The 23,906-nt window shown below is 30.5% G+C and overlaps 1 protein-coding gene across 1 annotated transcript in view; it reads left to right on the forward strand.

Annotated features, from left to right (window-relative positions):
• The window catches only part of LOC142332465 (uncharacterized), a 93,020-nt gene that overhangs the window by 15,224 nt on the left and 53,890 nt on the right, over positions 1-23,906 (forward strand). The window contains exons 10-17 of the mRNA XM_075378912.1: positions 449-627; positions 1,552-1,682; positions 3,196-3,209; positions 7,124-7,310; positions 9,270-9,348; positions 16,760-16,849; positions 21,317-21,527; positions 22,832-22,997. Coding sequence (XP_075235027.1) covers positions 449-627; positions 1,552-1,682; positions 3,196-3,209; positions 7,124-7,310; positions 9,270-9,348; positions 16,760-16,849; positions 21,317-21,527; positions 22,832-22,997 — 1,057 coding nt within the window. The remainder of the gene's footprint in view (positions 1-448; positions 628-1,551; positions 1,683-3,195; positions 3,210-7,123; positions 7,311-9,269; positions 9,349-16,759; positions 16,850-21,316; positions 21,528-22,831; positions 22,998-23,906) is intronic.

A 23,906-nucleotide genomic window follows, 5' to 3' on the forward strand; every position in this document is an offset into this window, starting at 1 on the left:
ATTGTTCTAGGACTCTGTAAGTTTCATTTCCCTTGACACCCTACCATATCTAGACATACTTCTCACAAATATCTGTTACAATCTACTATGAAAGAATTTGACAAATTTAACTTGTGGTCATATCATTTATACTGACATCATTTCTTATGACCAAGAACAAACGAAATGCATGGCAGTTATAAATTGGTATCTAGGTTAACAGACTAGTAATTTACTGCAACATGTTCCTAGTTCTTTGAACTGCAGTACTAATGTAACAGAGATAAGATTCATAAATTAATTATAATATGAAATGACAACAGACACTTGTACATTTGACAGTTATAAACAGTTGAACCTCTACCACAATTATATTAGCTAAGATTTATTTGTAATTTATTATTTTATATTCTTGTTAGTTAAATTATATAACATTGCTGATATTTATTATATTTTTGTATTATTTCAGAAAGCCGTGTTGGATTTATTGTATGATTTATTATGTTTGGCTCAACCAGAATGGAGTGATGAAATTAGTGTAGCATTAGATGCAGTTGATCCTTCTAAATATCAGGAATCATTTAGGTTATCTGATGGATTTGTTGCTGCAGAGGGTAAAGCTGTTCTACCTCATATATCTAAATTGAGGTAAAAGTTTTATTAGATGGTTTAGTTTTTACTTTTGTGTACTTTTCTCCTTTTATATATTTATTCATTATTGTTTATTCAGTAAATCATGAAGAGCTTATCATTATGATCATAATAAAATTTCTGCACTCTGTTAATCTCATCAACATTTTGATTTTGTTCAAATATGAGCTTAATTTTTTGAGAATATTGATGCACTGCAAGGTATACCTACATATAAAATAAAGATATCTTCTCTTTTTATGTTTAATGTACAAATTTTTTATTCTTTCTACTGGAGCCTCAGTGGCTGAAAAAAATTACGTTTATATGATACTTTTAGCGCCAATTCCAGATAGCATATTTTTTATAGTAAAATATTTTTCTTTCTTTTTTAGAACATGTGAAGTTTTTTTATTTAATTGATAATTAATTACTTTTTATTGTGCTTGAATGTTCATATTTTCATTAAAAATTGATGCCATTTCTGCCTTATGAAGTGTAAATAACACTCAAATATAGTTCTCTAAACTTCCTTTTTCTAAATGTTTGTTTATTGTATGTATTGCTTATAAGTGTTCCTGAAATCATAGTTTAAATTTTGAAGCGGTAGAGATCTCTGCGTGGTTAAAAACAAAAAAGAAGAAAGAGCGTGTGGGACAATTTCTTAATTATAACAAAATTATTATTTATCTTATTGAAAACAAAATGGAAAATATGCATTATTAACTAGGAACAAATTAAGTGAGTCAGTTTCTCTATTTTATTGATTCCCATTTAATGTTGAAAAAGAAAGATAAAGAAAATTGGCTGATCTTGTAGTTTTGTTTCTTTGGGACAGTATTATTTTTACAATATACTATTGTAAATTATTTTTAGTAGGTTCCATGAAAGATTAGATTGTATAATTCTTTAATATCCAAAATTTCATTTTTTTTCTTTCAGAGTTAATCTTGTGGAAGTTCATTTGTCATTATTATTATACTGTTTTTTGGAAGCTGGTTTATTAGATGCAATCGTAGAAGTGATTGTATCTGATCACACATTTTTATCTGTCAGAGCTACCATTTTATTAGGTAATTTATTTACTTTTTTCATTAAAAATATTGTAAAATTTTTACTTTTTTAATTAATTGGTAAAATAATAAATATTATGTTCAGAAAATCACAATGTGAAGGTGATTGATTGTAAAGTAGTACATGATTTTAAATTGGAAAAATTTTTTAATAACTGTTTACAAAAACTATTTAAAATCTAAAACTAAATTGGCATTTTGAATGTTAAACAGTCATTAATAAACTTTAGGAATATTGATAAGAAATTTTATTTTCAGATTTTAAACAGTTATGAATGGTACAAAAAACATTTTTTTTGTACATAGTCAAAAAAGTTTAGCCAGTTTTTCATTTAAGGAAACAAATGGTAATTACACGGTGCCAGATCTAAGCTGTATGCAGGATGATCAAAAATGTTTTCATCCAAACTGCCCCAAAAGTTCTTGAGTACAGTGGTCTGCATCAGTGGTTCTTGAGTACAGTGGACATGCATTGTTGTAGATGAATAAAATCCTGGATGTCAACATGTCCTGTCGCTTGTTTTGGATTGCTCTTCATAGCTTTTTTCAGGTGTTACATTACACTCCTGCATTTATTGTAGCATCAGGGTTCATAAATGTAATAAAAATACCCTTTTTTCTGTCCCAGAAGACTATTGTTCTGAAACATAATGCAAAAGGCTAAATGAAATTGTTGGAAAATGAAATGAAAGCTCTGTAATGGTAATGCACTGATTAGCATGAATTTTTTTCATCAACTTTTGCTACCAGTTCAACAGACAGAATACTAGGCCCGCCATATGATTTTTTCGTGGACATTTGAGCATCCATTTTTAAATACAATCACACACGGGTGTAACATCACCGCTTCATTGCATGTTAATTCATTATTTCTTTCCCACAAGCATCATATAGTTCCTGTTTAAATCTCAATGAGTTTGTAATTTTTTTTTTTATGAAAGTAATCTAATACCTGATCTCGCTTCACTACCGGTGGAATTTTCTGTAACAATCTATTTTAAACACTTGTAAATATCAACAAGATGTGTCAAATTACACATAACGGACCTTCATGTGTATGAGTCAGACTAACACGAAATGCTGCTACCCTCATTCACAAACAAGAAAACTTAAGCTACATTCTGGATAGCTCTCTTATATGGAGCAAAACACAAGCAATAGGAAAAACAAAAAAAACAAAGAAAAGAGCTCTTAGAAATATGATTTTACAAGGTGTTGAAAATTAACTGGATTGACAAAAAATATGTAATATAAATTGTGATAAGATTATATGAAACAAACAAACCTTAAGACAGGCGAGAGAGCGGAAACATTTGTGGGTGAATTTTGAACATTTGAATTATGTTGAGTTTTATTAGCTGATATATGGATATCAGCTAATAAAATGAGTATATATCATATCAGCTAATTCATTTAGTTAAATGATTGATGAAAAAAAAAGTGTTGACATCTTTGTCTGTACTTCATTACAACTTAAACTTATATTTATTTTTATTATTTTCTTTAATTACAGTTATTAACAAAAGAGTGTGATGAAGCAATAAAGGAATCAGGTGTGTTGTCTGTTAATAACAGACAAAAATGAATGGAATGGTTCCAAATGAATGGAATCCCAGTTCCATTCATTTGGAACTGGGATTCAGTTAGAGCTATATTAAAGGTAACTAAATTTTATTTGTACGTTTGGGATAAATAATTGCACATAAATTAAGATGATTCAGTTTTCTGTCATTCCTTGTAAGTAATGTCTGTGTAGTGTTTCTTGATTACCCACCGGGTTGGTCTAGTGGTGAACGCAACGCGTCTTCCCAAATCAGCTGATTTGGAAGACGAGAGTTCCAGCGTTCAAGTCCTAGTAAAGCCAGTTACTTTTACACGGATTTGAATACTAGATCGTGGATACCGGTGTTCTTTGGTGGTTGGGTTTCAATTAACCACACATCTCAGGAATGGTCGAACTGAGAATGTATAAGACTACACTCATACATATCATCCTCATTCATCCTCTGAAGAATTATCTAAACAGTAGTTACCGGGGAGGCTAAACAGTAAAGAAAGAAGAAGTGTTTCTTGATTATTTTGTTTACAGTAATTTTATATATTGAGTATTTACCTATAGCTTATGTTTGTTGTTTTTGAGTTATATATAAAGATTAATTATTTAATCAGTCTCTGTTGGTTCAGGTTTTCCTTGTACTGTGTGAGGATTTTTTGTTTGTTAAATATTTATATTACTCTTCATAAAAAAGTTTCATTTTTGAATTAACTATGATTTCTGTTATATAGTAGGGATGTGGAGGATATGGTTCATTTCATCATCGATTGTTGTTAATTTTTGCCTGATTTTGACTGAAGTCATAGAAAAGTTTTTAAAAACACTTTTTAGTTAAAAATGAACTACTTGAGTGTCTTAATGGGTCAAACTGGTTAAAGTTAAGTTGGCATTGTAAATGTGTCTGGTAATTTAGATTTAGTTTATGAATTAAACTATTGATTATTTTTTATTCACCTTCTGTTACAGTTTCCTGATTAACATAAATTTTATTCGTTTTTAATTTTAAAATTTCCAATTTATATGCATTTAATGTTATTTTTTTCTTTTAACTTTAAGAGAAAAAACATAGCTTGTCATTTTGTGTTCATTTTATTTTTTGGATATGTAACATAATAAATTAAATTTTATTTTATAAGTGCAATATTCAGTTTTTGTTTTTGTGTTTTCTCTTCTTTTATTTATATATACCCATAATTATAATTTAAATCATTAAGTCATTTTTTATTTTTCATGGATTTTATTTTTATGGTTATTTCTAAAGTGTTCAGTATCTTTTCAACTTAATTATAGCGTTTTATTTTTGTAGTTCATTTTATAACTGATGGGTCCACATCAAAAAGGGGTTTAGGTCACATTTTGTCAATTTTACAGAAGAACTTTTTTTATGATAACACGTTTAAGAAGTTCTTTTTTTTAAAGGTAACTTGTAAATAAATAGTTTTTTTTTTAAATATCAAATCCAAAAAAAATGAAAATTAAAAAAACAAAAATATAAAATATTTTTATTACCTTGATACAAAATTTACATGCTAAAATTATACAATTTTTCCCCTTTGAATATTATAATAATTGAAACTACATGTTAGTTATAAAATGAAAGAATAATTTAAATATCATAAATAGCACTGAAAAATGTTATTAATATAATTAAATTATAATAATACATTTTTGGTAATATTAAAATATTATTAAAAAAAATTATTTATTTAATGACAATGAAACTTTATACTACTTTTCAACATAGTCCCCAGCAACATTTAGACACTCGTCCTATCATTCTGTCAGCTTTCTGATTCCTACAGCATAGAAGTCTTTAGTTTGCTGTTTGAACCATTCATGTACTGCTTTTTTTATCGCTTTGTTGTCAAACTTTTTACTGCATAAAAAGTCATTGAGTAAGCTGAACAAATGAAAATTGGATAGGGAGAGGTCTAAGTTACAAGGAGGATGTGGCAACACTTCCCAACCCAACTTCTAGAGCGTTTATCCCGTTCCCTGAATGATGTGGAGATGCACGTTGCCGTGCAAGAGAATCACACCTTTTGAGAGAGTGTCCTAACCTTTTCGCCTTATCACGAGTCTCACTTTCTGTTTGAGCATATTAGAATAGTACTCACTGTTCATGGTATGTTGTTCTTCTAAATAATCGCTAAAAATTTGGTCTCGTGTTTCCCAGAAGGTCGTTAATATCCCTTGACCGGCTGATGCATGAGTTTCAAATTTTTTTTTGTAGATGAATCCGGATGTTTCCATTCAAGACTTTGCTGTTTGGATTCAGACTCAAAATGGTGTGTCCACATTTCATCAGAGATACAAGTGATTACCTTCGACTTCAATCTGTTCATTGAGCCCAGAATAAATCCAAATCTGGGTGTCTTTATGTGCTTGAGTCAACTGTCTTGGAACCCATCTCAAACACATTTTGCGATAATTCAGCACATCATGAATGATTGAATATGTGGTTCTAACACTAATATTATACAAACGAGCAATTCAGAAAATTTTGACTCGCTTGTCTTCCCAAATAAGACCATTTATGCAAAAAAAAAAGAAAAACCATTTATGCGGTCTGCAGCGCAGTGGTCAAAACTTCAACTGGTCTTCCAGAGCGATTGAGATCAGTCATACTTGTTCTGCCTGAATTAAACTGTTTCACCATAACAGTAACATGTTTTATACACGTTACTGCAATTTAAACACTTTTCATTGTACTATATTTTCATTGTATCAGTAAATTTAATTGATTTTTGAAAAATTCTGTTTTATCCAGCATATTCCATAAATTGAAATAAATTCTGTTTTGTGGACTTCAGTCTCTTTAAAATTTTGTCGTGTTAAATATTATTTTTATCACCATTTGTATCTCTTAAACTTTTACATAACAGATTATGTTTTCACTGACTAACGTTACTTGTTAGTTGACATAAATAAGAAATTTGCTCGTCATTGCTACTTATCTGTTAATACTTATCGTAATACTTAATACTGTAATCGATACTGTTATCGTAATACTGTAATACTTATTGTGTTACTTATCGTAAATTGTTTAAGGATCTGTTTTCCACCTTCAGCTGGTAACAGCTGCAAAACATTTAATTCATTTGCATCAGTAATCATTGCTAAACTTATGAAGTGATAATTTACTCTTTTTACTAATGTAAGTTAATCTGATATAGCTGTTACTCATATTACTTATAAAATAAAAATTATTTTAAAAACAATTAAACATTTAAAATTATTTTCAAAAACAAAACTGAATTACAGCAAAAATAGCAGCATATGTTCACAATGTAACAGTTAAACTAAAACAAACGGTCGATGCATGAAAGGTGATTGAAATTAAACTGTATTATGAGTAATGATGGTCTTTATGAAAATAGGATAAATATTCAGAGTACAGAGAATGACATGTGGACTTAGCTCCTTCTCTTTGGTGTTATAAAACATCAATTTACTTGTGACTGAGCTTGTTGTTTTCCTATAATAAATGAATAGGATTATGTGATTCATCTTATAAAATAAAAAAGAATGGACTAAACCCCTGTTAATGTTGTATCTTTTGGTATGTTTCTGTTTACATTGTTCATTCTAAAATTGTTTTGTATTATTTTTTTTTTTTTATTACTGATATTTAATAAGTTGTGGTTTCATTATTTTGCAACTCCTTTGATGTCAGTTGAGCAGTAATATAGTCTGACCTTTTTTTTGCTTAGTTTTTTTTAACATTGTTGTGATGTAAGATGTTTTCTATATAATTTTTCAAAAAGCCATTTGATTATTATTATTTTGGTATATTTTTATTTCATAACAAATTATTCTTGCATAATTAAAACAATCAAAAGTCAGGATATTCTTAAGTTATGAAACTGGCCTTTTTTATTTTCAGAGTAAAGCAGCTTGCCTTTATGAGTCAAGTCAACGGCAGTTCTTACGTAAATTGGTTCAATTTTTATTGCCAAAAAGTCGACAATTATCAAGGATTGATGTTGGAATCGATAGACGAGCTGTCAATATATATACATTAACTGGATTTGAACTCATTGACTGTTTACTACAAAGTCCAGAAGAGGTAGGTAATACATTTTAATATTTATTTAAGAAATTAATTTACATGCGTTGTAGTTGATACTATTAAATTATTTTATAGCAATCACATGGTTACCTTTATTTTTTTAACACTGTAGATAAACACTACTGTGTTTTCATCTCCATTCTCTTTCATTTACAGCTGAACTGTTGAGTTTATAGTTTACACTTTGTTTTAGTTTATCTTTAAGTTTTAGTTTTTCTGTCACTTCTTCTTTTTACCTTCTGCTGCACATTTTTGTAATATTTTAATTAACCCTTCCTTTATCATAATAATTCCCCAGGCAGTTGGCTTGTCTAATATAAAATGTTTTGATGAAGCTTTTATTTTTGTTCAATAAAATTCCGCTTGTGAAAATGTGATGCACATGACCTAATATCGGATTCAGCAATGTGTATCAATTCTGTCTACCAAGCTTTGCTTGGAGTTCTGCAACTGGTGGAATACAAATCAACAACTCTACAAGAATATTTTGTTTACCGACAAGGCAAATTTCATTCGAGATGACTTCAACAACTTATGCAATGAGCGTACATGGGCAGAAGTAATTCCTCATGTAACTGTGGAAAGCAATTTTCAGTACTGATGTAGTGTTAATGTACGGTAGAGATTTCTTCACAATCAACTGTTTGGACCATTCATATTACCTGGCTACTTAAATGCTTGAGGTATACTTGCACTTTCTTCAAAAAGAATTGCCGCAGCTGCTTGAAGATGTTTCTCTAGCGCTGAGACACAAAGTATACTAAAAGCTCGATGGCACACCTCCATACTTTTTCGTCACTTGTTAATTGGACTTACTTGTATAATCATTTCTCTGAGAAATGAATTGGCCATGGAGGTCCACATCTTGTGAAGAATTAATTGTCTGCATTATAGTTTGGCTGAGGAACTTAAGGACAGCCCTGAAGAAATAAAAAGATAAACAGAAGCGTGCCAAGAAATTTGTTGAAAATGGCGGGCTCATTTTTGAACATTTATTATAAACTGGTATGTATAATCCACTTTGGTCTTGTGTACTATTTATAAATAATATTCAAATTTTTCTAACTTTTCTTTCTTTGTTTTATCCAACATATCTTATACCATTTTGTTCAAAATTAAATTCTTTATAAGTTTTGTTTAAATTTTTAACAAATTTATTATATGTCAAACATAAAAAACAGTGATTTTACCCTAATTTATTAGTTTTCACCCCTGATTTCTCAAAATCTATATTTTTTTAAAATTAAAATTAGTTGGCACATCAATAATTTGCTTAAAATACTTCAGTATTTCCATACATGTATGTAGAAATATGAACACACGTGTGTTTGTTAAAATATACACACAATGCAAAAGAAATTGTGTAAATAGTTTTACTTTTAACATGCAGTAGCTATTTTTAACAATCTTAATGAATGGCACTTACTTTTAATTAGAAGTATATATTTGTAATTACACATATAAGGTTACACAGTCACTGATACATTAAAAAACATTAGTCTCACCATCAGTCTTGTGGTAATAGCCCAACACGACTGTAATGTGTGTAAGTTGGCATTTTATCTTGCCACTAGATATACAATGAAGTTCTATCTATTTTTAACTTGTGTATAGCCAGTGTTTGGCTGTGCCGTGTTAATTTAATTATTATATATACAATAATAAATAGATTTCTGTACTTCAAAAATAGAAATTCATTATTGTTTCAATTTATTTGTTACATATTCCAAATGTCTCATTTTAATACCTTATTCACTATTCAGATTTTGTAAAAGAAAGCTACATTATTATGTGATATTTTTTGTATTTTTATTTTCCCTGTTTTGCAGTCTGAATGTGAAAAATTATTGATAGATTTATTAACTGATATATCAAATGAAATTGGTTCTCTGCTGTCATCTAAATCTGCTCATAATTGTCTCTTCAGTCCGCAATATGTTTTAAACACATTACTTGGGAGACTATTTTTTTTATATTGGTCATCTTAGTCGTACAACAGCTGGTTATAAAGTGCTTGAAAGAGTTGGTATTATGCAACAGTAAGTAATATATTTTTATTTTTTAAACTTTTATCTCTGTGCATATTAGAAGTTATAATTGTAAAAATATTTATAATGTTTTGCCATTATCAAACGACCTAATACCAGTTGCTTGTCAAAATATTTATCATAAAATTAAAAAAAAAAAAATACTGCTTTGCATCATATTTTTTAAATATTTTGTTAGAAATAGAATTTAAATATTTTTTATCCCATTTGATTTTTACTTTATTATGCAAAGTAAAGGAAGTATTGTGTTCATGAAAAATTTCAGTTTTCAGATGTCAACAAAAATATACATTTTGACCATCTCTGAATCCATTTTGACTAGTTTTGGTCTGACGTCTGTATATACGTATGTATAGCATAATGCAAAAACGATTAGCTGTAGGATGTTAAAATTTTGGATTTAGGACTGTTGGAACATCTAGTTGTGCACCTCCCTTTTTGATTGCAATCAACTGAACCAAGAAAGAGTGTCCAAAAAAGCCCAAGATCCAAAAAAAATTTGGATTTTGGACTGTTTCTTTACTGCAGTAATAAGCCCTCATTGACAGCTTTTCAACAATATATCATAAGTGGTACTTATTTTCATTGGTTCTAGAGTTATAGCCAAATAAAATTTTAATTAATGAAATATTTGGATCAAGGGGAAGGCACATCGATTCGAGTCAGACTTCATTTCCCTTTTTTTAACTTTTTTTTTTTTAATTTAAATATATTGATTTATTAATAATTATTAACCTTTGATTGTAAAAAAAAAATTACAATAAATAATAATCCAATAATAACAATAAAAAAAATGAAAAAATATCAGAAGTTATTAATAAAATAAAATTTTATGTACTTTTTATTTTTAAAAAAAAATGTATATGTGTAATTTAGTAGGCGCACAAGGAAGTGCCCACATCAGATTTTTATAAATAAAGGCAATTTTTTAAGTCATCACTCATCTTTAATGTTTGCATTGGTTATTGGTAAATGTATTAAAGATTTTTATTTGATCACACAACCCATATTTCTATCGATCTTGAGCATATTCTTATTATTTATTAATAAGAACTCATGATCATACAACCAGACTGTCAGGATCGTGATACCACCAGCTGTGCTATTATCAACCTCTAATTATGATTAACGGTTGAATTTAAAATAGGTTTTTTAAAAGTGATAAATGTTGACTGTGTGGGAGTCTAAATATCAAGTCAAAATGTACTTAGGATATATCTACCATCATTTTGTGTCATATGAGTACAGTACTGATTAAACAGTACATTGTGTATTTATTGAGAACTTATAAAATTTGAGTTTTCGATGAAAACTATTTAAAATTAAGCAAATTAACACATGAGATTAAAAATTTTTTTATGAAACAAAAATTATTGTAAAAGTAATCTTAATTTCTGAATTACATCCAAAAATTTAAAAAGAATTATCTTCTGTTGGTTTGAAAAGTACAAAACATAACATCAAATTTCATTTCTTATGACAGAAACTCAGTTCATGGAAATTATTTATACAGTGGAAAAGTGCTTTTGATGCAATATTATTTTAACAAATTATATTTAAATGAAAATGTTCCCTTTGAACTTCAAATATTCAAATTTTAACACTAATAATGTAACTTTAAAAACCAAAATACAATCAAACTTTTTTTGAATTTGATTTATAACTGGATCATAATGATGAGAAATGTTAAATAATTATTTGTGGTTTGCTGTAAATAAATAATTATTAGCCTATTTTGTTATTGTCTGTATTTTCTAAAGTATTTGAAAAAATCTGGCAAAGTATTGTATGATTTTCCCGACCATTAGTAATACAAATTAAAAGAATTTTTTTTCCAGAAAAAACAAAATATATGTTTTTGAGAGGTGGGAAATAAATTTTAAGAAAAGAATTTCTATAATATTCAAATATTGGTCAAGCTTAACAAATTTGCTTCAGTAAAGTTTTCTCTAAATCTAGCAGTCCTTTCAATAAAGGGTAAAATAAGAAAATAAAAATCTTTAAAAACATTTCTGCATTATAGCTCCAGGTCTATAATTTTAAAAGATTGTAGACAATTCTTGATAGAACCCACCTGGTGCAGATAACAGGAAAGCCACTAAAACTAAGTTTGTGAACAACATGTTCGCTTTCCTCTTCAGCGAGATCCGTTACAAATTGAATAGGATAGAAATCACAAGGGTTAAGAATTTAGGAGTAATTAGCTTCATAAAGAATATTCTGTCATTGAGAGACAGTCACAGAAAAGCGGTCAAAAATGTCAGCTGGGTATTTGGTAATCACAACATATTTCTAGAAAGTGTAGTCTCTGTATACCGCTGGAGATTTTCATAGGTTTTGCTGAAGATTACAAGCGAGTCATAACTAGAGTGAAACAGGAGTTGGTACTGATAAGAGCCAATAATGATGCGAATACGGTAGTTTATACTGAAGCGAATCATGAAACTGAAATATCGATCACAAGAGTCTCATGGATAATTCCGTATGTAATGCTAGGATTAAGAGTGGCCATCATCTTGAACACACTGCTGGAATCGAACAAGAAACTGATGATCGGTTTCCACACATGGGATACACATTAGTGGTCAGGTGTTACTCAAAGCGATACCAATACATGGACAGTGCAGACTACGTCACAAGAGAAGAAACTGAGATATGTAATACGAGATTTCCAGACAGATAGGAAAAACCAAGTGACCAAAGAGAAATCAAAATTTGACTCTTGCAATTTAAAAAACTTGAAAGTCACTCAATTCAGTTGACTATCTTTACAATGACTTAAAAGGCGACACTAGTAAGATGTACAGGATGTTAATAGATTTCCGGAGATCGTATTACAGCAGAGAAGAAAGTGAACCTGCATACAATTATGCAGATTCAGAAAGGATGTACCTCTGTACATGGCTGATTGCTCTCACAAAAACAAATCGCTGAAATTGGGTCCTATCGATTTAAAAGTCACCTTTGAGATCAATGGTGACTGATATAGATCAATGGTGACTGATATGTAGATCACTATAACAGTGAATATTACAGCTTACTGTTTATTGATCTACAAAACGGTCTTGAAGTAAGCGCCTTTGACTGATGAGGTCCAGCCTATGAAATAGGATCAGATAGTGTCATGCCAGTATGACCTCTCATGCTTTACCTTGATGTAACGTAACTTGAATACTGTTATGTATAAATAATACATGTTGCATATTGTAGGAGTATAATAAGATGGATACAATTAGTGATCTAAAAGTGATAGACTTCTCTAGCAGTTCTGATGCAATCGTTAAGAAAAAAAGCAAGGTAAAACCACGTTTACGGACGAAAAAGTTTAGCTAAATGATTGTTGCTAATGTGATTGTAATGGCTGATCTAAAGTGAGATTTTGTGAGTTGTTTTGTTGCTATCGCTAAATTAAAGAAAGGTTTACTGACGAGAAATCTAATGAATTGATTGTCAATGAGCCATACTTAATCTTAGCAAATGATAGCAGTAAGGACTCGACATGGACGTTCTCTGTTAGCAACTAAAGAAGATTACTTCGATGGAGGACAGTTTGATGTATTTGTTCTGATTAACTATGCTAATACCTATACAGATGAGAAATAGCAGCGGTTTAAAACCATAGAAATGAAGTTGATATATAAAGATACCATCTACAGATCACACAATCTGTGACATATTACTATATTTCTGTACTATTAATTGCTTAAGTAGACAGTCAAGAGATAAAAAATATACAAGTATTTAACCTCCGTCATAATCATCAACTAGCATTTTATTTCGGTTTTCTATTTCGCTAATAAATTTAGGGCTTTTTTTATAAGTGGCTTCATCCTCTTTGCAGACTTCACAGCAAGACCACATGAAATTTTTACTTACTGTAACGCAGTGATGGCTATCCATTCTTCTCCTGTACACCTGGCAAAAGCTCTGACACATTTCTAACTGATTTGGGATAGGTAAACTAAAATAAATAAAACAGATATATTGTAGTTATAAATATTTATTTATATTTATACAAACAAAGATACATTACATACTATTCATTCACTCTGTAACAATTCGATATCATATCTTCCATTAATCTTTCCTGTATATACTAGTTTTACTTTTAACTCTGGTATTTCTTCCAGCTGGTAAACAGTAAATCAAGTCACATAATGGTTTGTCAGGATGCATTTGAATTCATTTTGGTTATTTGATAAGATTGCAACGAACACCCGTCCGTATCTAGTGTTAACTTTTTGTAACAGCATATTCCTCTTTCAGTTCCAATTTGCTTAGCTTTAATGTCTGTCTACAAGACTGTTTAGCATTAAATAGCTGACAGATTTCTTTTGTGTTGGTCATTGTAATTAAGTCCAACTACCATCATCCTAAACTTGCTAGTTAATGATGCCAGCGCATAAAAGGTATTGCTGTTATAGGAGTGCGGATAAGCCTTGCCAGCTAACACTAAGCCAACCCACCGGGTTGGTCTAGTGGTTAACGCGTCTTCCCAAATCAGCTGATTTGGAAGTCAGAGAGTTACAGCGTTCAAATCCTAGTAAAGCCAGATATTTTTACATGGATTTGAATACTAGATCGTGGATACCGGTGTTCTTTAGTGGTTGGGTTTCAATTAACCATACATCTCAGGAATGGTCGAACTGAGAATGTACAAGACCACTTCATTTACACTCATATATATCATCCTCATTCATCCTCTGAAGAATTATCTAAATGGTAGTTACCGGAGGCTAAACAGGAAAAAAGAAAAGAAAAGAAAGAAAAGCCAACACTAAGCCGATACTGCTTGGCAACCACTACCAGTCTAATGTTGTGCAACTTGACTGGCTATACCAACAGACAGACACCCGTTTTCATACCTTATCTCACGAGGCCAGTAAAATACCCCATCTCTAGTCCCGGCTGCAGGCGAAAAATGCTCGACATCACATGACCTTGAGATGTCCTAACATCAGATCTAATAAAATATGAAATTTAGATCATTAAATTCTATGCTGAAATTGAACCTACATAAGAGAGATTGTGATCTAACTAACACACACCTCTGATGTCACATAACCATGATATATCCTAACATCGGATCTTTGCAAGGTACAAGATTTAGATCTAGATCTAGGGAGATAAACTGTTTCAAGGCACCCCGCCTGTAGTGTCACATCTGAGGTGTCTGGGCCCCTGCTCCAGCATTGTGACCTTGAACTGGCCATGAAGATGCATCCCTATTCTACTGATGATTCTGTTATAAAGTTGGCTTTTGACCCTGTTCAATGCAACTACACAAGTCCAAAATGCAAGTCAAGCACACAGTGCAATTAACAAATCCATACAAAAAAAAAAACCTATGAACGGTTCTGTGAAAAATTTGGCCTTTGTTCCCTTGGTGGGGTACAAGAAACCTAAAATATCAAATTAAAACATTTCATAATGTATGATCACACCATACATCATAGTGTTTGATGCAACTAACAAAGGCACTAAAGAAAACTAAACTCTTAGCCTTTGTTATGGTGTTTGGCGCAACTAACTAAACTTGTCCTAGGTCATGATGTTCGGTGCAACTAACAAGATGTTAAAGGTCCAAACTTGCCACAAAAACAGATGTGGCGAATGTGATTAATATTTTCAATGCTTTTGTGACTAAATTTCCATACTTCTACAAGCAAGCTAAAACGTATCTAAATCTTCAGATGCAAATTTAGTTGTAATGTTTTATCAGCAGACATTTTGATGAGTTGGTTGTGAATCTCAACTGGTAACTTAGCAGCTGCAACAACGTTTTCATTAAATGGATTCAGTACCCATCACTTTGAGAAATCTTTTTTATCTTGCAGGAAGTACTCCTACTTCCAAAGCTCATGCAAATGCAAATTCATGCTATCTAAATTGCGGTGAATAATAGTGTCTTCTTCATTTAAATTTTTCTCAATGTAATCAGAAGTGATTGGAAATATAACAGAATTTTTGCTCTGAAGGCAAATAATCCAGATATGAAGCTTCTTAATGAAAGCATGAACTTTGTCTGTCATTAATAAAATATGTTTATCACATCCTTATAAATTCACATTTAAGTTCTTAAAATGCGAAAATACATCAGCCAAGTAAGCTAACAGCAATATATACTCATTATTCTGTAAAAACATGGAGAATGGTGTTTATTTATCCTGGAAAAATATTATTCATTTATCTCGCGATTCCAATAATTGGGTTAACACTTTTTCCATTATAACTACCCGACTTCTGTATAGAAATGAAGAGATTTTTTCTTCTTAGTAGTTATGATATCGAGGAGCTGCCTACAGTTATTTGCACCAAGTTGTCATCATTATTAAATATTTATTATGCCTACATATATTCATGTATGAAGTATAATGTCATCTCTTGAGGCTCCCTCAAAAAGTAAGAATGAGTTTTTAAAATAAAAAAAATTTGTTGTCGATCATTATTCGGCACTCATAAGGATGAATTGTGTAGTCCTATATTCAGAAAATTTAATATTTTACTTATACTTGCATCTATATTTATGAATATACAATCTTTGGTAAAAAGAATGATCAGTTATTTTTATGAAATAAGATTCTCCATCTTTACCAAACCAGACAATGGAACTGTGTTTTTATAATTCAAAACAATACTTCTTCAGCTTGCAAGAAAGAGTCTTATTTTGCTTCCATACCATTTTTAATAAATCGCTGAACTATTTCAAAAGTCTTCTCACCAATTATTTAAAGTAAATTAAAAACATTTTTATGAAAACATTACTCTATAACGTATTTAAAAATGTGCTTTGACATTTTGAGTGGCTACTGAATTGTGAATTATTTTATAGTAATTTTTAAATTTAATGTATTTATCTTAACATTAATTCATGTGCTTGTGTTTAAATTATTCATATGGACTTTAAACGTTTATTTTTTATATCTTAAATTTTGATTTTATATTATATCTTACATTGATGAGATTTATGTAATGTATTGTATTTTTATGTTCTGACCAGAATTAAGATTTATTTATTTAATTTAATCTTTATTACCATTATATTACATAAATGAACTTTGTAAATGTAGTTTATAAAATCTTTTTCTTTTTTTATACCTATAAAACTTTATTTTACGATATTAAATTTAATCGTATTATCAGTTAAATAAATAATTTAAAAATTTATTTCGATCTTAGTTTGAATGAATAAAATACACTTAAACTTGTTTCATTTCACATCATCTGCCTGACTTTCAAGAGTTGTCGTTCTTAAAACATTGCTGCATTTTTAATTTTTTACCATTATTTGCTATTTTTTTTCTTGCCCACAATCAATAAAGCTCCACTAGATATCTGAAAACACTTGAAATATTGGACTAATCTGTCATAATATTTTATACTTGTGTGTGGATTTTTCCAGGTTGTATGATTTAATGTCCACAACTAATCATGAATGTTACGTCAAGATAATTGTTTCTGTACTTGACTACACATCTGATACTTTAACCAGGTAAAATTTATTATTATTATTAATTTTATATTTTATTCCCTTATGCATAAATTTATCTCTTTCTTTGTTTTATTTGTATTTATTTCTTGGTTCTTATTAACTTTTATGGGATTATTATTTAGTTAATAATAGACAAAATTATTAAACTCAGAGACATAAGTGTTATTCTGTTCATAATTAAGATTGGAAGATGTTATCTGCAGAGCCTAAGGCTCTCTTCCTAAAAAGATAAATTACTGATAACATAACAGGGTTATGTTATTTCACATGGTAACAGCACACATGTTAATACCATGGCTGACTGCTTCTTACTTACTTTAAATGTCATGATGGATCTGTAACTTGGCTTGGTTGATTAACCATTTAGTTATTAAGTTACAAAAATTGTCTAAGGTCTGACTGAGATTTGAATTCATAATCTTTGGATTAATACTTCTGCACTGTACTGACTGTATGTATTGTTACAGAATCTACGAGGCATATTCATAAAGTAAGGATCGTTTGGTCATTAAAAAAATTAACTCATGAGAAGAGGTTTTTACTTACAGTTTTAGTTTACTATATATCTACTTCACTTTTCCTCATAATCGCCATTCAGTTCTAAGCACTTTTCTTAACGCTGTACCAGTTTCTTTAATCCCCTGCATAAAAGTTTGCCGCCTGGGAATTGAACCAGTTGACAATGGCAGTATTGAGTTCCTTGTAGTCTTCAAATCGTTGTCCACCAAGCCACTTCTTCAAATACAAGAAGAGGAAGTAGTCGCTAGGTGTAAGGTTGGAACTATATGGTGGGTGGTAGGGTGGTCAAAAGGTTCCGAACAAAAATCTTGAATCTTCTTGGTTTAGGCAGAGGTGTGAGGACATGGGTTGTTGTGAAAGAGGATTATGCTGAATGACAGTTTCCCACACTGTCATTTTTTGTTCACACATCTCAGTTTGGTGAGCGTTTTGCTGTACACATCAGCTGTAATTGTTGATTGATGTTTCATGAAATAAATGAAAATGATGCCCTTTTTGCCCCAAAAAACAGTAGCTAACATTTTTTGACTCAAGTATGAAGGTTGCTTAAACTTTTTCAGTTTTGGGGAACTTGAATTGTGCCATTACATTGACTGTTTTGGTTTGCTTGGCATTTTTTCGGCCACCACCCCATTTGGTCACCCTAAAGTATAAGACCGAATGTCTGTGCCACAAACAGCTACTGAGCATTGAAACAGTTTTGTGACCAGTGTTCTAACTAGTTCCTAGAGCTAACCTAAAAGCGTAAGCAGAATAAGCATGGTATCACACACCACTCGCTTTTGTGTCCCACTGCCCACTTGTCATATATCAGTAAAATGGATAGGCACACTCCGCCAACTACTAAATCATGTATGACTGTCAATAATTAAATTTATCTCGTCAAAGACAGCAATTCGCTGCCATGCCCAGGCCGCTGAATGCCAGCAAGTACCTGTCCATCATTAAAGCGCTTGGAGCCTTAATCTGGCTGGTAACCAGTCATATCTCTCGGTTAGCTTCCTACAACAGCGCAGTAGGAGTCTTTTTCCCTTAAGTAAACTACTGATGTCGGTTGAACAAAGCAACCGCATCAAGGAACTCCCACATGGTCCGACAATGCAGCTTTTGCCACATTGACTCACCACTTGTGAGTGGCCAGTCTTCCCCTTGACCTCTAAGTTCCAAGGTGGCCTGAGTTCTGGCCCTCCCAAGAGCTGGGCACTCGAACATCATGTGTTCATTCGACTGGACTCCCTGCAGACGCACAGCTTATCAGTTTCCAGGCGGAATCGAAACAAATATTGGTTTAAATTTACATGGTTGAAAAGCATTCGGGCTCCCACTGCCCTTAAAAACGAAAGAGAGTCATACCATCCCCCCAAATCCTGTATAAACTTATACAAGGATCTTCCCTTAGTCGTATCGTGCCATTCTTGCTGCCATGCTTCCATCATGAGGCTGTAAAGCCTCCTCTGCAGGCAGGAGATGGGCAGCTGTTCAACTGCACTGACTTGTTTCGATTCTGCGTCGGTGTAGGACATCCATATCTTGTCACCTGTAACAATCTGGGAAAACAAATCATCTCCATCGATATTGTCGAAAGCGGTCCAAAAACGCTCCCCCACCGCACATTCTTTGCTCTTTGTGTTGGTTGGTGAGCATTTTTGGTATCTACCTTGTACACAATCTGTGATATCCAAGCTTTTCTGTGACAACATGTAGATAGAGGTGCGTCCAACATGTGGAAAGTCATCAGCCAGAACACTAATCATCAATTGCCAATCATATCACAGTTTTCGGTTCACTTGTTCAATGATTTCATTGGTCTGAATACTGGACCTGCCACTCCGCTCTTTGTCATGCAAATTTGTGCGACCATTTTTAAAGTCTCGACACTATTGTCTAAACTTTTCTTCACTCATTTCTGTAAGGCCATACTCTAGGCACAACTCCCGATGAATTTCAGCAGCTGAAGACCCTTTTTGTACACAAAAATCGAATCACAGCGTGCACTTCATAACTGGAGGGAGAAATTATTGTCGCAGACATTGCGATCTGCATTAATCGGCAGGCAAACGACTACTGAATCAAAATAACATTTGCAGTGGCTTCGTAAATAGCCATATATAGTCCTGCATGTGTGAAATTGTGTTCAGACCTGCTAGTATTTAAATATAAGCTGATGACCCTTACTTTATGACTATGCCTCATAGTTTTAAGATTTTTTATCTTTGTGCAGATTTTATTGCAGTTTTAACTCGTTAACATAGTAATTCACTCTCTGTCATGTTTTCTTTTGAGTAGGAAATGATAACTTATCACTGTTTTATGTTGTGATAACTAGAGATCATTTCTATATTTTGATAGCTTAATTTTTAATCATTTTATAAAATTTTGTGATAGTTTTATTTATTATTTTTTACAAATTAATCCTTTAATTGTCGGCTTTCTTTTTATCTGTTTATCTCCAGGACCAGCTTTTCTAAATCCTAATTTAAGGTATTTAAAACCATAATGATTTTGGTAAGCTTAATTTTTTAATTATGATTAGCTTTAATTTGTTCCAAGCAAAATTAAGAAAGTACTTAAAATTACAATATGTGTTACAAGTAATTTGTTTACCCTTAGTCAGAGCTGTTTGATTTACTTTCCTCATCAGCTTTATTTTGTAGGTGACTGTTAAATATTGCATTAATTTTTTCATCACGAGCACAGCTATTTCTCTTACCAAAAAAAAGGTCCATTTCTTTATCTTCAATAATATGTGATCATTAGACAATGCCATATTTGCTTCTACACGCACTGAAGGTTTAGTGAATAGCTGATATGAACTTGCTTGATTCATATATTTAAAAAATAACATTACTTTAATCGTAGTTATAAAATCTAGTTGGTTATACTTCTAGGCAGGTATTCGTGTTGCCATTAAATGTAAGAGATAATTGGGTTTGGCAAAATATGATCAAGTTAACCTGGGTTTGGCAGTTAATAGATTAATGCTAGCAATTTATAGGGAGACTGCACCAATACCATTTAATTAGTATGGTGATTTATGGTAGATAATTTATTAACATGGTTTAGGCCTAGACTTTTATCTTATTTTACACTTTTCAATTTTCAAGATGTTACGTTGAAGGATGTGAAATTCTATGTATGATGGCACCATAAGTTGTAAGAAATGAATTTTACCCTCTTATAAAGGATACATTTTACTTCAACTTTTGTTAATTTATACACTGTATATGTTTTCATTTTTTTTTTTTTTTTTTTGAGAAATTATGCTTGTATGAATGGTGATATGAGCTCAAAGATAATAAAAAAAATAAAAAATTTAACTATTAAAAATTTAAAGAAGTTTTTTAAGGATGAATTAAAAAAAAATTCTTTAATTTGTGTAATTTTTATTGGTTGAATATGTGTAATTCAAAATACACAATCCAGTTTTCTCATTTTTAATTACTTTTACACTATTTGTGTCAGTCTTCTTATGAATGACGTGCATAAACCATCTAAAATACAAGAGGAAGAGGTGAGAATTATTTTCTGTAATGACACTCAATTTGTAGCCAGTTTGTATGGTGAACAATCTGAATATAAGTAAGCATGGTATGTTTGATATTTTTAGAAGTTTTTATATCCTGTCAGATGTAACTTGTTTTCCATTTATAACCATAAGATATTGGCACCTAATTCATCTTACTACATAACACTTTTATTGAAATTTGAAAAATTGGTTGTGAATTATTTTTTTACGGGTTTTCATGTACAATTTTTTTAAAATCAAGTCAAACAATTCTAATAGTTACAGAATTAGTAATTTTGTTGATTACTGATTTCTGGATGCATAGATTTAAAAATTTCATTCTTTTAATTGCATATTTAATCTAGTATTCTACTCATTTTATTATACATAAGAAATAATAATTACTGAAAAATAATTGTTTATTTTCTATTTTTTGGTTACAGAAAGATTATCAGTAAAGCACTTTCATCACAGAATTTATCATGCCGTTTATATTGTACTAAATTATTACATGTCATATTGAGAACTCCACTACATAATAATGCTGATATGATAGATTGGGTGGTCGAACTTTTAGTAGGTCGACTGTATGATGAAGATAGAGCTGTTGTCAATGCTGCAATACTCGCTTTTGATGAAGCTTGTGACTGTAAGGTAACCACAACTGTCTTATTTAAGTGGTGAAATTGTCTTAGAAACAAAAGTAAAAATAATTTAAATGAACTTGATTATTGCATAATTTCAAAAAAAATAATTTTATATTAATTTTTAAATTAAAAAAAATTGATGCTGAGTAATCTATTGATTCAGTTTGGATGAATCCAGCTACTTACCCTTGGGTTTTGAGACCTGATTTGGATTTTCCATAAAAAATTTGTGGGTCGTCTTTTGGGAAATTTTAATTGAAACATTGGGTAGCCCTCCAAAGGGGGTCAAAGTTTGAAATAACATATTTAACACTGAAAATATGTGTTAGAATAGTACATGCCCATATATGTTTGTAAAGGGGCTCGAGTTCTGTTGAATCATGCGACTTGATAAAGACAGAGCTGATTGAGAAAGAGAGGAAGTGAAAGGGTGAGGGTGAGAGAGAAGTAGAGTAAGAGATAAAAATACGTCCGTCTGAGTTGATAGATTACTCAATCGCCCATCCACTGGAATAAATTAGTTTAAAAAAATGTCTTATTGCGTAATAAAAAATGGCCTTTATATATTACTATTGTGGCTCACTTTGTATCAGCAATCTCTTTTTGTGCAGTATTTATTTTTCTTTCACATTCCTATATTAAGCTCTTTCATTACACCAGATAAAATTTTACTATTCTCTACTGGTGATATTTTCCTGGTCATCAGGCGATTTTTTTTTTTGTTTTTATTTTATTACTTAGTTCATGGGACAGAAGTTAGATGTAGCGTACAATATTAAAATCAACTGTCATGTTTTACCAACCCTGAGATTATTATATGGGTAATTATTCCTTACGATCATGTTTCTCTTCTAACAGTATACTGTAACATTTTAAATCATGAAATACACAGCTTATTTTAAATGTGGTATTTCCAGTCACTCTGGAAACTAGATAAAACTTTTGTATATGAGTTGTAAAAAATTTTAAAAAACTCTCAAAAATTATTATTATTTTTTTTTTGATGTTGAAAATGTTTTAAAACTATTAATATTTTAATTACAAACTGAACCAAATTTTTTGAAGTAATAAGCTTACATCATATTACTTTCAATCACTGTTATAGCCATATTCAGTGAATGAGATTTGATTGATTTATCATCTAACTTATTTTTTGATAAGTATTTAGTTTAGTTTATTAAAAAAATTAATAGTTTTGCATGATAACAGCCAGACATATCAATTTTATTAAAATATATTGTTATTATTAATGTACTATATTTTGTAGTTATTTGTTGTAATGCTTTCTTTATTTATTGTGATGCTTTCTAGGAGTATTTGGAAGCTATTGTTAAATTACGTCCATCTCTATTACATCTTGGTGATAGTGGTCTGTTGCTTTTAATTCGTTTTCTATCGACTAATGAAGGTTTTATGTATTTACAAGAAGCTAATTTTGTTTCTACACAATTGGAACGTTGGGCTACTCATTATAATTAGAAGTATGCAGTAAACTTTATTTACAATTAAATCTTTTTTGTTCAAAATTCAAAATAATCTTGATTTTTTGTAGAAAAAATAGTATTAAACAAAGTTATATGGTTCATTCATTGAGAAGTGGTGCAGTTGTTTCTAATATGCCTCTATCTGTGGAAGATTGATGGATCAAAATCTAGCTGTATTGATAAAATTTTAATACCAAGTATTTTCAGTTCTGTCCCCTATATGCCTTTAGGCATCAGATTATAATTAGCTTTACACACTAGCCTATGTAATATAACTAACACAAAGCCACAAAAGGTGTCATAATAAAAGGTTGTCAGCCTTAAGTAAATAAAAGCGTACTGAAAATGTAAGATTCTTGATTGTCATATGATTCGTTCACCCACACGTACTAAAAATATTACTCCAAAAACATGGCTCTAACAAAAATTATATCTTGTCATGGTACCAGTGGTGAAGAATTAGTTTTGATTACTAAAGATAATTTTGTTTTTTACTGATTATGTTCCGATGAATTTATTCAAGTTTTAGTTTACAAAACTAATGTTTTTGTTTAACTATCTTAAACTTTAAATTAATCTTGCTTTTAAGGTTCAGTTAATGACTGAAATACCTGTTTTGAGTGGTTCATTAATTTAAATTTATTAATTGTATTTGGTGAAATTTTAGGTATTTCTACAAAAATATAGCGAAACCTCCCATATCTGGTTCCTACAAAATAGATTGTCCATATAACTAGACTGATATAACAGTGATTGGCTACTTGGTTTGATACATATTTGTAGTAGCAATATTATAAAATATTCTTCTCTATAATGTAAATTGAATTTGAAATGTATTACTATTAAAATAATGATATTATTAAGTTTTTGCCTGATATAAAAAAAATACCTAACTAGAAACG

This window comes from Lycorma delicatula, chromosome 11, assembly GCF_047948215.1.
Source record: "Lycorma delicatula isolate Av1 chromosome 11, ASM4794821v1, whole genome shotgun sequence".
Taxonomy (NCBI): domain Eukaryota; kingdom Metazoa; phylum Arthropoda; class Insecta; order Hemiptera; family Fulgoridae; genus Lycorma; species Lycorma delicatula.